General features: G+C 42.7%; 1 protein-coding gene across 2 annotated transcripts in view; it reads right to left on the bottom strand.

Annotated features, from left to right (window-relative positions):
* The window catches only part of Corin (corin, serine peptidase), a 208,065-nt gene that overhangs the window by 13,081 nt on the left and 179,813 nt on the right, over positions 1 to 15,171 (bottom strand). For both annotated transcript variants that reach the window (XM_055629339.1, XM_055629338.1), the window contains exons 17-19: positions 8,042 to 8,155; positions 3,942 to 3,991; positions 3,623 to 3,797 (exon numbers count right to left, since the gene is read on the bottom strand). In XM_055629339.1, the coding sequence (XP_055485314.1) occupies positions 3,623 to 3,797; positions 3,942 to 3,991; positions 8,042 to 8,155 (339 nt within the window). The remainder of the gene's footprint in view (positions 1 to 3,622; positions 3,798 to 3,941; positions 3,992 to 8,041; positions 8,156 to 15,171) is intronic.

The following is a 15,171-nucleotide window of genomic DNA, read 5'->3' as shown; positions in this document are numbered from 1 at the left end:
TGAGTAATGAATGTCCTGTCTGTTCTTAAGGATATAAAGAAAAAGATTACAAAATGTGCTCTTCACCTTGGAGGTATTCTTGCTTCACCTGACAGAAAGGTCCAGGGATGAGATCGTTGGAAGGTCAAAGAACAGCTGTGATGCACCTAAAGGACTGTAAAAGTTGGGGGGAGGGAAAGGAAGCTAGGTAATTCGGGCAGAAATGCAGGCACACAGCCAAAATTCTGGACCACCTGGTGCTGTAAAAATCAAGACACTGGTGACACGATGGGGTTAAAGGTTGTGGTCAGGATGACAGCTTTCCATGCAAGCTTTCTGGAAGGGAATTAAAAGCTTTGATCATTACTCACTGTGGGCTGGTCCAAGAAGTTCATCCTTCAGTCCTTCAAGCGTGAAGGAAGGGAGGGAATTTGCCTGTTACATTACCACTGCATGTCAAAGCCTTTTCCTCCTTAGAACCTCTGAAGCTGAATTGGTATAGGGGAATGTGGAGCTCTAGCTGGTCAACTTAGTATCTCATGGTTTTGATTTTTATTTGGTGTTTTTAAATACTCCTCCGTGGAAATACAAAACAAATTGTCTTTTCTTTCCCACCAATCTAATTAAGAGAGACAGGATGAAAAGGTCACAGATGGATCATGTTATGCCTTGCCAAAGGATAGAATCAGGGTATGAAGTAAATCCCAATAATTGCAGCAATTGATGGCCCCAGCAGAGAAGATGACTTACAATTAAAAGTTCTGAAAAGCCTGCAGTGCCACTGGTGAGACCATAAAACAAAATTAGGTCCTGGGTACACAGTCAAACAAGGACTTGTTTGAAGTTAGGCAATTTCTAACCTCGTAATGGATGAGCAGGGTCCTCTTGACACCACTGTTAAATTTTGGATTCTACAAAATTTCTTCAAGGTCTTTGGTACCATTTCTATGTCATGAATTAGAAAAACATACTTATTCCTTCTTACAAGCCCCCTTCCTTACTGTATAGGTACCCCAGTGCAAGAGAAAACGTTGATACCACATGTGACAAGAGCAGCCCATAAATTTGAATTAATGAGCACATTGGGAGTGTCAGTCCCTTAAAGAGCTGTGGGTTTATTTAGGTGATCACTTTTGATGAATCTGCTTTGCCAGCATAATCTTCTGCTTAGTGCGGGCTACAAATCAGAACTGAGAAAGACACCTGGAAACATCTGGTCCCGAGAACATCTCAGTGTGATTTTAGACAAACTCTAGAGACCCTTCCAACCATTCTGGCTCTCACATACGAAAATTCCCAACAGAAGGTGTTGGTTGATATTTTCATACTATTTTCCCCCAGTAGAGATCAAGTTTTATCATGTTTTTAATTTATCATCATTTGCTACATATTTGAATACATGTTTAAATGTCTGTCCCCTTTGTTGGTTGGGATTGTCAAGAGGCTCCCCAAACATCATAATCTATTGCTATTGCTCTTGGTAACCCCTCGAGGTGGAGGACCATGCCCTTCAGACACACCCAGAGGCCTCCGAGCTAGATCTGACCTGAAAGAATAGTGTTTAAAGTATCAGAAAGTGACATGCAAGCTACTAAGGAAGAGAAGCAATCAACAGTGCTACCCACCTGTGCCCCACAACAATAACCAGTGTGGGACAATAACTCCAAGGTGAAGTAGTAGAACACACACTGTAGCAGCACTCAACAGCTGTCTAGTTGGTCCTAAGACCCATCCAACAAGAAGAAAATTATTCCTGGTCCTGGAAACCTAGCCGACTAGCTAGGACTAGTGAAGTCATGGGTAGGAAAACTTACAACCACCACTTTTCTGTACCAGCATAATCCCTAACTACATTCTCAATAAGTTTATTTCTTACAACATATGAAGGAAACATCCCTTCGCAACAGACAGGGTCCATTATAGAAAACTTCAACCAACCAAAGTAGAGATGTGGGACCCACTCTCAACTGATAGGTACATCTACAACACAACTCATTCACCTGAGGTTCAGGGATCACTGCAGAAGAGGGGCCAGAAAGATTGTAAGAGCCAGAGGGCCAGGGTGTTTTGTATGAGATTGTGCCTCCCAGAAATGTGAGAGAAGTAACACCGATGGAGATTCACTAATATGGCTGACTACACATGACCTGAATACTGACAACCCTAATAAACGTGCTGCCATGGATGAGAGTGGGAGAAGCTCAGGAGACCTCAGTCCTAAACAGGAAACTCTGGGCAACTAAGGAATGCAGTGAGTGGGAGAAATCTTCTCACCCGGGGAAGAGCACACCACCTGGTTATGCAATATTAAACTGTCAGCACTGAAAACAATAAACACAAGCAGCATTGCAGACTGAGCGAATTGTATTTATATATTTAGGACTATACATCTGTAAGTATGATGACAACTAAAGGAAAAAAAGCCATGAATTCAAGAGAGCACAGGTGGTACATGAGTGCATCTAGAAAGAGAAAAGGGAGGGAAAATGATGTAACTATATTATAATCGCAAAAAAAATTAAAGAAATACTAAAAAAAAAAAAGATCTGTCTCCCTACTAAACTTCCCAAGGAGCAAACCTGTCCATGTCCATAATCCCACATGGAACTGAGTGTGTTCTCAGCCTTCTTTAGAAGCAGTAGCACCCATAGGAGACTAGAGAAGGGCTTTCTTCCCTAGTATTGTTATAATAACAGCAAGTTGAAACTATCTCAAATGTTCATCAACTGAAGACCAGTAGAAAAATTCATGGCAAGTCTATACAGATAGTACTCAGCTTCCAAAAATAATGTATTAGTGCTACAAGAACTGACCTAGAGGGATGCCCATGCTATATTGCTAAAAGTGAAAGGCATTAATGGTGTACAAAGTGTGATTTTAAATTGTAAAAATCAAGAGTGACACCATGTGCATAACTGGATGTGCTTAGAGCCATGGAGAAATGTTCTTTGGGCCGTAACAGGGGTTACCTTCAGGATGATAAGGAAGCAAGAGGAAGGGCAAGAGGAAGGGTGGGAAGGAATGAATAATGCTGGCAAAATGGGAGTATACTCAGACCGTAATGCCAGGGGGAAATGCACAAGGCATGCTTGCAGAAATATTTTTTTAAGAGATGTACACTTTCATCAGTCTTGCTAGTTGCTGCCAAGCATGGTTCCTAAGGCTTTAAATAGACTATCTCACTTCCTGCACATGCAAATCTGTGGGTAACCTATTGTTAGGACAAAGACTTGGTTCTGGAGTTTTGAGAAACCTAACACAAACATTGTACCTTTAGTTCTACCTACCAAACTACAAGCTAGTTGCTCATTTGAGACTCATGGAGCTTCCAAACAAATAATTTCCATATATATTCATAAGATGTCCAGAACAGAGGCTGAACTGCGGTGGTTGAGAAATCAGTCTTCTGAACGTCTTCACTTTCCTCCCTCTATACGTCCTAGTCACCTAGTGTAGTTATTGGCCACATCAGTGAGTGGAAGATGAGAAAGGCTAGAGAGAGTTCCACAGAGAATTTGTGGGAAATAGAATGTCTGTGATATTTGTGTTGAAACGACTCCAAAAAGTTCCATACACCACTGAGAATTCCCAGGCAACAAATGGGAATACCCGGAGAGAAGTAAAATGAAAGTGTGCCGCTTACCCCTCAAAGCAGTGGGCAACTGTCAGAACCCACTTCTTGGCAATGAGGACACAGCCACAGATATGTCCACTGGGCTCACTCTGCAAAGAGCACTGCCATGGCCACCTCCCAGGACGACTAGTCCGACCTCCAAGGATCCTCTTGTTCATTCGGGCAGCAGGGCGTCGACCACAGTCTAGCAAGGAGCAGAAGTCATAGTCCATGATTCATCACCAAACCCAAATAGATGCTGAGCTCTGGTTGTCATGTATCAGTGATCCTGTCTCCCAGGAGCCAGCACAGTAAAATGCCATATCCCATGATACACCACCAGTCTCACCTTGCTTAGTACACAGAAGGGAAATCTTACTTCTGCTTGGGCAGGACTGCCTAGGTTGGGAAACATAAAATGTTAGAACGTTAAGTTCCATGCTTACTGTTTATCTGAAGCATGTTATCAAAGTCAAGCAACACAGGGTCTACTGTCAGGGGAGTCCATATTCTCTGAGCACAACTGTCTTACTGCAAGACTTCTCAGGGCACGGCGTGCTCAGAGCCCACACTGGGAGCACACACACTACTTGTTTCAGTTTTGCGGAAAGAGAAGTTCTTATCCTGAAGCTTCTTACATCATCTTAGTTAATACTCAGAATCTATGGTGAGGGATGAGCAGGTCAGAGATGTACCCTGCCGAACAAACCTTGAGCTATAGACGGAGGGAAATAAGATATTCCTTTAAAGTTTTATATAGAAGATAAAGGAATAGGGCACTTAGACTAGAAAAAAAAAATCCTGTCCAAACTGTCAAGGTTAAACTGTGAACACAGGAATTGATGACAGGAGAAAGTGGGCTTGAACTTACTCAAATGACTTGGGTCTTCATGCTTAGACAGCAGGCACTTTATCAACTGAGCTGTATATCTAAGCCTAAGTAGCCTTGAGATCTGAAATTATGTTTTGTGCTGCCTTCTAATCTCTGAATGTATTCAAATGATCTAAGTTCCTTGGCATCAAATCTTTCTTTCCTTTACTTCCATACCCCTTTTGAGACTAGCCCTGGGCCTGGTATGAAAATGACATTCAAAAATTAGTTGTGAATCTAATTATCACATTTTTGAAATTATGGCTTTGGGGTAGAGACTCGTAAGGATTGCCCACCCCACTCTTTGTAGCAAACTTGTTACACAATATCTTATTTAGTTAGTGAGCCATGCTTACAAATCTCCAAAGTGGAATGATTATTTATTCATTTATTTGACCTAAAGGGCTTTCTCCATACCCAGCTTAGAGGAACATCGTTGTATTGAAAGGTTTGGGTCACTGGCTTAGAGAAAGTATGTCATTTGACAGAGTATTCAGAAATTTGAGGACTGAGTTTGAGCAGTAATGAAATCTTGAGATTTTCTTTTTTTTAAAATTATTTTATTTAAAAATTTTAATTTAACGTTTTTACCAGTGTGCAATACTTTGTGATTTTTTAATATAATTTTTTATTTATTACAATTTATTCACTTTGTTTCACAGCTATAGCCTCACCCTTGTCCACTCCCAATCCAACCCTCACTCCCCATCTTCCCCAGTGCCCGTTCACCAGTCCACTGATAGTGGAGGATTTCTGGGGGGTGAAGAGTCACCTTTTCTTTTCCTCTTTGTAGTTCTTAAGACATGATCTACCTTAAATTTTGGAGTCAGATAAATTTAGCTTGAGTTTACCATTACTTACCATCTGTAGGCTGTGGCATTAGAGATGGTTGTTTAAATAGTCTTAAATCTAACCCTTAGCTTCTTCAGCTGTTAGAATAAGATAATTATAATTCAGGAGTTTATTGTAAAGGATCGATGGGTCAATCTATACAAGACAATGTGGCTAATACCTGTAATGTAATAAGCGTCTAATAAGAATCCTTTCCTGCCTGTTGCGATGGCACACGCCTGTAATCCCAGTTTATGGGGAGGCAGAGGCAGGTAGATCTCTCTAAATTTGAGGCCGGCCTCGTCTGCAAAGTGAGTCCAGGACAGCCAAGGCTACACAGAGAAATCTGTCTCGAAAAAACAAAACAAACAAACAAACAAAGAATTCTTTCCTGCAGAGACTTGCCTGCTGTGTGTAGACACTCACAGAGGACAGAGGCCCATGTGGCTTGGCCAGCAGAGGACACACAGAGGCCCATGCGTCATGGGAGGGGAAAGACATACAGAGACCTTCCCGCCACACACAGAGGTCTGCGAGCCGCCGTGCCGTGCAGCATGGACAGCGGAGGACATCCATAGGCCCACCAGCTGAGTGGCCCACCCGCAGCAGGAGCCGCTAAAATGTATAAGTATGTGGTGGATGGATGGGAGAGAAGGAGAAGCAGGACAGTTTGAGTATTGTGAAGAGAGATGGAACTGGAGACACGAGGAAGGAGAGGAATAGTCTGTTATGGGTAGCCAGCCCCACTAGCTGAGCCCTGGTGGAGTCCCAGCCTCCCTGCAGCTGAGGGCCATGTCTGAGTCCGTGGCTGTGTAATGACAGGGCTCAGTGCTGCTGTCTATATTGCCACTAGAGACCACGGGGATGTCTGTGATCTGGGAAGCCACCTGGGACCGTATAGATGTCCAGGGGCTGTGCAGAACGGCCCCCACCCCTCATTGGCTCTGGTACTTGGGAGAGATGGCCCAACCCCTCACCAGCGGCAGCACTTGGGAGAGCGGGCCCTGCACCTCGCCTGGGCAGCACAGTGGAGCTGGCCCTGCTAGCAGGGATGCAGGGGAGCCAACCTTGAGGGCATGAGCAGGGGAGAGCTGACCATGCCACTCTTCTGCCATAAGATGGCATAGGTATGGAGGTGATGCCTTCCGGATGTTGGCCCTGAGGTCATGAGAGCAGGGCCTGTCCCTCACCAGCTGCAGCATTTGGGAGAGCAGGCCCTGCACCTCGCCTGGGCAACACAGTGGAGCTGGCTCTGGTGCAGGTGAGCCAGCCCCAAGGGCATGAGAGTGGGAAAGCTGCCCCTGCCCCTGCCGGTGGCAGCATTGGGCAGGCTAGCCAGCGCAGTACTGGAGAGCTCACCCTGGTGGTGTGGATGAGGAAGAGCCAGCTCAGCTACCACGCAGGCCCAGACCCAGGGCTTTTGAGTTGGCCCATCCAAAACTATATCATCTGTGAACTCTTGGAGTATGTGACAGGGCCAGTCTGCTGAACCAAAGCTGCAGGATCTCCATGAGTCAGGGAAACAGCAGGACAACCAGGAGGAGTCCAGTGAGGATCCAATATTGATGATATCGTAGAAACCAGAGGAAGAGAACCAGGCTAATGACACACTGCAATGAACCGCTGCAAGTGAAGATGTGGACAGACGGGCATGCTATGGACACACGGCAACACACTACCTTGACGAGATGTTTTCTATGCCTTGTTTTGTTTATTAGTTTAGTTTGGTTTGCTTGCTTTTCATTGTCTTTTGGTGGGGAGGTTGCAAGGGCGGAGGGCGGATACGAGGAGATGGAGAGATGAGCGGGTCTGAGGCTCATGATGTGAAACTCACGAAGAGTCAATAAAAACTTGGGGAAATTTTCATTCCCTGGGCTGGGAATACAGCTCAGTTGTAGAGTGCTTGCCTAGCATGTATGAAGCCTTCGCTTTGAGTCTCAGGACCACAAAAATGCTCTTATTAAAACACACACACACACACACACACACAACACATATATCCTTTAAAAGGAGGAGGCTGGAGAGGTGGCCCAGCAGCTAAGAGCATGTAATACTCTTGTTGAGGGCCTGCATTCTACACTCAGAATTTACAGCAGGAGGCCCGTCACTCAGAATTCTGGGAACCCGACACCCTCTGGCCTTATGAGACAGCACCTTCACCCTTGCTCATATACTTAACACACTCCCAGAGGCATAGATGAAAACAAATCCATGAAAAGAGAATGCATTTTTTTCACTCACTATCCTCTTCTAGCCCATCCATCAAGGAGAGAGACCTGTTCACTCTGTCATCATTTAAGAAGAGAAGACTTTCAGAGTTACCGGCCTTTGGTTTTACTTTGTGTTCATTATTTTCTTACACTCTGACTTTTCAGTACCTTTACTTAACTAGTCCCCTGTTAACTAGTCCTAGGTAATATTTGTAGGAACTGCAGATATGAGGGTTCGTCTCAAAACAAGACATTTAAGAGACAAGAGATTAGCTCTTGAGTCTTTTTCCTAACATAATATTTCCTGTGGTTGTGACTGAATCTGATAAATGAGATTTGTCAAAATAAAAACTAATCCTGTCTATCAAGAGGATGCTACTGTTGAAATGTAGAGATTAACAGGCGTTCTGTGGAAGTTATTCACTGGTGTGGCAAACCTGAGCGTTTTCATATTAAAAACAGATCAGCCCATGATCAGCCCTTGCCCCCCAAGGTGCGCACACGTGCTGCTGTGCGCTGTGCGGTCGTCGTTCTTACCTGGGCACCAGCAGCTCCTGCAAGGTGGTCCCATTGAGATTCTCCCCGCCGGAATGCAGCCCCAGCCAGTGCTGGCCTTCCGGTCCGTGGGTCAGCTCCGTCCCAGACGGTTCTCTGATATAAGGCAAATGCTGGGTAAATAGTCAAAGTATCTTTGAACAGGCACGATCATCATTTAGGACTCATTTGTTAAAAAATATGTCACATTGCAAATCAGTATTTGAAGAAAAGAAATGTATTCTGCAGGGGAGGGGGGGCTTTGTCTGGAGAGTGATTAGCAAAGGGGGAGGGAGTTAGGAAAAGAACCAGGCCCATTAGTTATCTTGGGGAAAGGCCCCACAGAATACAACACACTGTGCTGCACATCATTCATTCACAAGCTTCCAACAAGAAAAGCCATTATTTTAGCTTGCACCCAGTTACATTAAATGGAAAATCTGAAAAACTCATCATTAGGCAGAAGGGAGTGCTATTATAAAAATTAGTTTTAGACGTTCCTTGTATACAGAACTAACTTCTTCAGCACCGGTAACTCTGTCCTAAGGTTCACTACTAAACAGAGTCAGTGAAACCATGGGACTCACTATTAAACATAGAGAATCCACAGGGCTCATTACTAAATACAGGGAGTCCACGGCTCACTACCAAACAGAGTCAGTGAATCCATAGGTTTCCTGATGAACCATAGTGAATTTACAGGGTTCATGCATAAACATAGTGAACCCACGGGGCTCATGACTAAACAGTGACTCCACAGAGCTCACTATTAACCACAGCCAGCGAATCAACACCATTCTAGTCCCAACAGAGTTTGAGCATGGGCATGATTTCAAGTTTTCTTACCTCCCCCTTTCCAGATACATTTCGATAGCCTTTTATTAAAAGATGTTTATGTTTAAGGCATGCAATGTGATGCACTCACGGACATTTCCATCATAAAATGTCTTTCACACCCTTCTGTGGTGAGGGCGAACAATCCTAGTGAATTTCCACTACACAGAACAAAGCACGGTTGAGTCGTCACACTGTCCTCCAGACATGATCATTCGTTCATCCATACAAGTGACAAATCATCCGTCTGGTCCCCACTGTCTGGTCCCTGGTTCCTGTCAGTCTACCATTCTACTGTCCAGCGTAGGAGGTGATCCTTTCAGAGTCTGCATGTCAGTGAGACCTTGCCATTCTGAGCCTGGCTGATTTCACAGAGCATGCAGTTTATCCAGTATTATCCATGTTGACTCGATTTGCTTGAGTTCTTAAAGCTGAATGCTGTCCTACTGTGTGTGTGCATGTGCACGGACGCATGTCCCCTGTTTTCTTTATCCATTCTATCCATAGATACAAAAGCTGTTGCCATATATTGGCTACCGCAAACACCATGTTAATTAACCTGAGAATGCCAATAACTCTTGAATCAGAGATACTGATTTCATTCCCAGTGCATATACACCAAGACATGGGTTTGCAAATAAATCATGTCAGATTTTTTTGTTTGTTTGTGGGAAAATAGAGTATATTCTACCAAGAATATATACTTTTCTTTCTCTAAATATTCAGTGGTATTTTGAAGTGTTTTTTAATAAATACTCTTTCAACATATATGAAGTGTTTGTCACTATGATTTTAACTGAATTTCCCACAATCAATATTGAACAGCCTTTCTTGTTACTTTTGGCTATTTCTAGGTCTTAAATTGAAAAATGTCAATTCAAGCCCTTAGTCCATTTTTTATCATTTTTTCTGTAATTTTTTTAATGATATCATTGATTAAGTTCCTTATGTATTTTAGATATTTGATATCCTTTCTCAATATATACATTAATGTAGTTTATTCCATATGTTTTATTTTTCATATATTTAAAGATGCAAACGTATTTTAAGATGGGGCTTCACTATGTAGTCCAAGCCAAGCTAGAACTCACTAGGAATGTCAAGATGCCTTGAACTCATGGTGATATTACTGCCTTAGCCTTTCAAGAGCTGGGGTTACAAGTATGAGTCACCAGAACTATGAAATAATTTTATGAGAAAAATGAAATAATGAAATTTGCCAGTACATAGATGGAATTAAAAAATACTATATTCAGTGAAGTAGCCCATACTCAGATAAACAAACATTACAAGTTCTCTCTCATCTGCAGTTCCTAGCTCCAAATCTTCAGGTGTGAGTATATAACCTAGGTGACTTCAGAAAGAGCGAAAGAATAAGGGACCAATAAACAGGGAAATAGAAAGATATATGTGATTTGAAGAAGGAAATGAGTAAGATGAGTGTTAACTGGTTGGGGAGATAGAGTTCAACACAGAAGGGAAGGGAGGGAGGAGGGTAGAATAACATTAAGGAGGTCTAAAAAAGCCAAAAGGAATCACATTATTATTTGTTCACCCAAATTACATACAATAGCTATAAATCTATATATACACATGTCTATACAAATATGTATATTTACACATATATTTAAACATATATTTATATTTATGCGTACATAAATAGTTCAAATGAAATTATCCCACTTGTGCTGGCAATACTCACCTGTAAAAGCCTTAAACTATCTAAGAAAGATCTCAGTACCAAGCATAAGAAACTCTTTTCGAACTTGTTGGTCAGACTTGTCCAAGAGACTCCCAAACCAATATAGGCTTTTGCTGTTGCCCTTGGTTGCCTCCCGGAGCTTGAAAGCAAGACCCTGTTGCTGAAGACACAATAAACTTCAAACATGGGATGTGGAGGATCTGAGTGGTTCCCACCCAAAAGCCTCCTCTTTGACGACTAGCTATGCAAGTTCTAAGGGAGGAAAACAATGAAGTTGCACACGGCTGTAACATCTATGCACCAAATAATGATTAGAGTGGTTCCTTAAAGGAGCAATAGTGTCACCCATGTCTCAGTGGTAACCAACAGCTCTCTAATCGGATTTAAGGTCCACTCAACAGGAGGAAAACCCACGCCTCCTACTGGAAACCTAGCCAGTCTCCTGGGGCTATTGAAGTCATGGCTCTCCTACTACCATGTTACTAAACTTCACAATCCCTAACTGTATTCTAGATATCTGTCATTATGCCCACATAGCTCTCACCCCTCATCAAAGAAGCTTCTTTTTGCAGCAGATGGACATCATTACAGAAGGTACAACTGACCAAAATACAGAGAAAGAGTGGTTTGTGGGATGCCTAGCCAGAAGTGATGAATCTATAATACAACTTCTGCATCTAAAGCTTAGAGAACATCACAGAAGAAGGGACAAAAAGAAGGCAATAGCCAGAGGACCACGAAAGTGCTGTGAGATACTGTCTCCTCCAAATGACAGCGAAGCTTCACCCATGATCCCTCAACAACGTGGCTGCCTAAACTAGACTGCAAAAAGCATACCACCAATAGACAACCTAGCACAGGAGAGGGAAATCTCATGGGATCCACCTCCAGACATAGAATTACAGGCAATCAAGAAATGCTGAGAACAAGAAAAATAGCCCTCTCCAGGGATGAGACCTGCAATTGATAATCCAGTATCAGCAGGTCAGCAGATCATTGCTCAAATCACAGGCATACAAGTAACACTAAAGGAAATTACAGGTTGCTCTTATATATTTAGGCATATGTGTGCATGCACACACATACACGCATGGATATATGTACAGAAAATAAAGAATAAAGAAGCAATGATTTTGAGAGGGAGCAAGGTGGGACATAGGAGAGGGTGGAGGGAGGAAAGGGGATAATAATGAAATTATATTTTAATTTAAAAAACAATAAGCATAAAATATGTAAGTGTGCCTGTAAAACAGCACAAAAAGAAAAATATTTCATTCCATTTCAGATTGATAGAGACAAAAAAAAATTGTAAGTGACCTTTGAGCACCTGTGTCAAGACTTTTTAGTCTATCATGAATAGCATCCTCTTCTTTTAGCCTCAATGTATTTTCTGCATTGTTGGTTTGCTGATGTGTGAGAACCATTTTACGTGGCAAATACTAAAGATCAAGTTGTTTTACCTTATGTAACCCTCTCAAGAACGCTGTGCCTTTATTATTACTTCCCATTTTTGACATGAAAAATCGAAATGAAAAGAAAAAAAAAAAAGCATAAATAGCTGGCCTTCAGTCACCAGTGAGCAGATGTCAGAGCTGGTAACTCAATCCCCAGAGTACCATTTCTTACACAGTGAAAATCACACAGCCTCCTCAGGACATGCAGCATTCTTCTGAAACTGCACAGTGGTGTGTGTGTGTGTGTGTGTGTGTGTGTGTGTGTGTGTGTGTTATTTATTGAATTTACTATTCATGTATATTATATTGGTTCAAAAAATTTTCTTACTATTTTAGCAGAAAAGCAAAAGTTACCATCCCAAACAGTTTGTCATAGATGCGGAAAAATAATATCATTGAACATCATTTTAAATGTATGGTTGATGTTATGAATTTCCTTTCAAACAGTAACTGAATATATGGGTCTATATCAAGAACTTGCGGGTCTAAAATGCTTCTCGAACCCCCAACCACACGAGTGTCTTTTGGCAGTGAACAGAGACTCGTAGCTGTTCTAGGTTCTCACAGCTGAATGGTCAGCTCTAAGCTGGACATTTGGGATCCAGGGAGGGTTACAGAAGAGGGGCTGGAAAGAATGGAAGGGGCAGCAGACAGGGAGAAGGTCTGTGAAGTGCGATCTTCTGGCCATGCTCTGGCCCTCGCGATCACGATCCCTCTTGGATTCCGGGGGGAGAGGCAGTTGTTGTTTTCAGCTGTGTACACATGGAGGAGTCTGCCAGGCTCCAGTGAGTATGCCCAAACCCATGGCCACACAGGTGGCTCTGATTAAAAACAGCACGTCACAAAACCAAACAAAAAGACATAAACAGGGGAAAGGGACTTGTAGAGAAGAAAGGGCCAAACAAGCCTCTCTGCTCTGAGCATAAAAATACCACGGCTGTCCTCAGTGTCTGAGAAGCACCCGCTGGAGGAAGAGAAATATCCAGGAAGTGAAGAGTGCACCTGTATGCTTCTGACATTATTCCTGAAGAAAGTTTTTTTTTCTTTTAATTTTTTATTAATTACACTTTATTCATTTTGTATCCCCCCCATAAGCCCCTCCCTCCTCCCCTCCCAATCCCACCCTCCCTCCCCTTTCTGCATGCATGCCACTCCCCAAGTCCACTGATAGGGGAGGTTCTCCTCTCCTTTCTGATCTTAGTCTATCAGTTCTCATCAAAGGTGGCTGGATTGTCCTCTACTGTGGCCTGGTAAGGCTGCTCCCCCCTCAGGGGGAGCAGAGAGCAGGCCAATCAGATTATGTCAGAGGCAGTCCCTCTTCCTATTACTATGTAACCCACTTGGACACTGAACTGCCATGGGCTACATCTGTGCAGGGGTTCTAGGTTATCTCCATGAATAGTCCTTGGTTGGAGTATGAGTCTCTGGGAAGTTCCCTGTGTTCAAATTTTCTTGTTCTGTTGCTCTCCTTGTGGAGACCCTGTCCTCTCCAGCTCTTACTATTTCCCACTTCTTACATAAAATTCCATTCACGCTGCCCAACAGTTGGCCATCAGGCTCAGCATCTGCTTTGATCTTCTGCAGGGCAGAGGCCCTCTGTGGTAGGTTCCGAGGTTGTTTCCTGTTTTCTTCTTCTGGCTTTCAGAAGCCCTCTATAGAAGGTTCCTAGGTTGTTTCCTGTTTTCTTCTTCTTCTGATGTCCATCCTCTTTGCCTTTCAGGATGGGGATTGACCGTTTTAGTTAGGGTCCTCTCTCTTGCTTAGTTTCTTTAGATGCACAGATTTTACTGGGTTTGTCCTATGTTGTATGTCTATATGAGTGAGTATATACCGTGTGTGTCTTTTTGCTTCTGGGACAACTCACTCAGGATGATCCTTTCCAGGTCCCACCATTTACCTGCAAATTTCATGATTTCCTTATTTTTCATTGCTGAGTAATATTCCATTGTATAGATGTACCACAGTTTCTGCATCCATTCTTCAGTTGAGGGGCATATGGGTTGTTTCCAGCTTCTGGCTATTACAAATAAAGCTGCTACAAACATGGTTGAGAAAATGTCCTTTTTGTGTACTTGAGCCTCTTTTGGATACCCAGAAATAAACCCACACACTTATGGACACCTGATCTTTGACAAAGATGCCAAAACCATACAATGGAAAAAAGATAGCATCTTCAACAAATGGTGCTGGTCCAACTGGATGTCTACATGTAGAAAAATGAAAATAGATCCATACTTATCACCCTGCACAAAACTGAAGTCCAAGTGGATCAAAGACCTCAACATAAAACCAGACACATTAAATTGGCTAGAAGAAAAAAGTGGGGAATACCCTAGAACTCATTGGTACAGGAGAAAACTTCCTGAACAGAACACCAACAGCACAGGCTCTAAGAGCAACAATCAATAAATGGGACCTCATGAAACTGAAAAGCTTCTGTAAAGCAAAGGACACTGTCATCAAAACAAAGCGACTGCCTACAGATTGGGGAAGAATCTTCACCAACCCTTTATCTGACAGAGGACTCACATCCAGTATATATAAAGAACTAAACAAGCTGAAAAGCAGCAAACCAAGTAATCCACTTAAAAAATGGGGAACAGAGCTAAAGAGAGAATTCTCTGTAGAGGAATATTGAATGGCAGAAAAGCACTTAAAGAAATGTTCAGCCTCATTAGCCATTAGGGAAATGCAAATCAAAACAACCCTGAGATTTCACCTTACACCCATGAGAATGGCCAAGATCAAAAACTCAAGTGACAACACATGCTGGAGAGGTTGTGGAGAAAGAGGAACCCTCCTCCACTGCTGGTGGGAATATAAACTTGTACAATTACTCTGGAAATCAATCTGGCGCTATCTCAGACAACTAGGAATAGCGCTTCCCCAAGATCCAGCCATACCACTCCTGAAGGAAGTTTTTATACAGGATTTACACTGATAAATAAGGTATTATTAGTAATCCAGAGATAATGTAACTATGTAGAAGGACACGCCTAGGTGGTATGCAAATACTACATCATTTCTACAAAGGTATTTAAGTACCCACAGAACCGAGGCTCGAAAATCAATCCCCTGTAGAAAGCAAGGCAACCGTACAAACGAATGTGCTTCTTGGGATTCATGTAGTTGCAAAAGACATA

This window comes from Psammomys obesus, unplaced genomic scaffold, assembly GCF_907164565.1.
Source record: "Psammomys obesus unplaced genomic scaffold, mPsaObe1.curated_primary_1811, whole genome shotgun sequence".
NCBI lineage: Eukaryota > Metazoa > Chordata > Mammalia > Rodentia > Muridae > Psammomys > Psammomys obesus.
The sequence above is the reverse complement of the archived record's forward strand: the minus strand, read 5'-3'. Positions and strand labels throughout refer to the sequence as shown.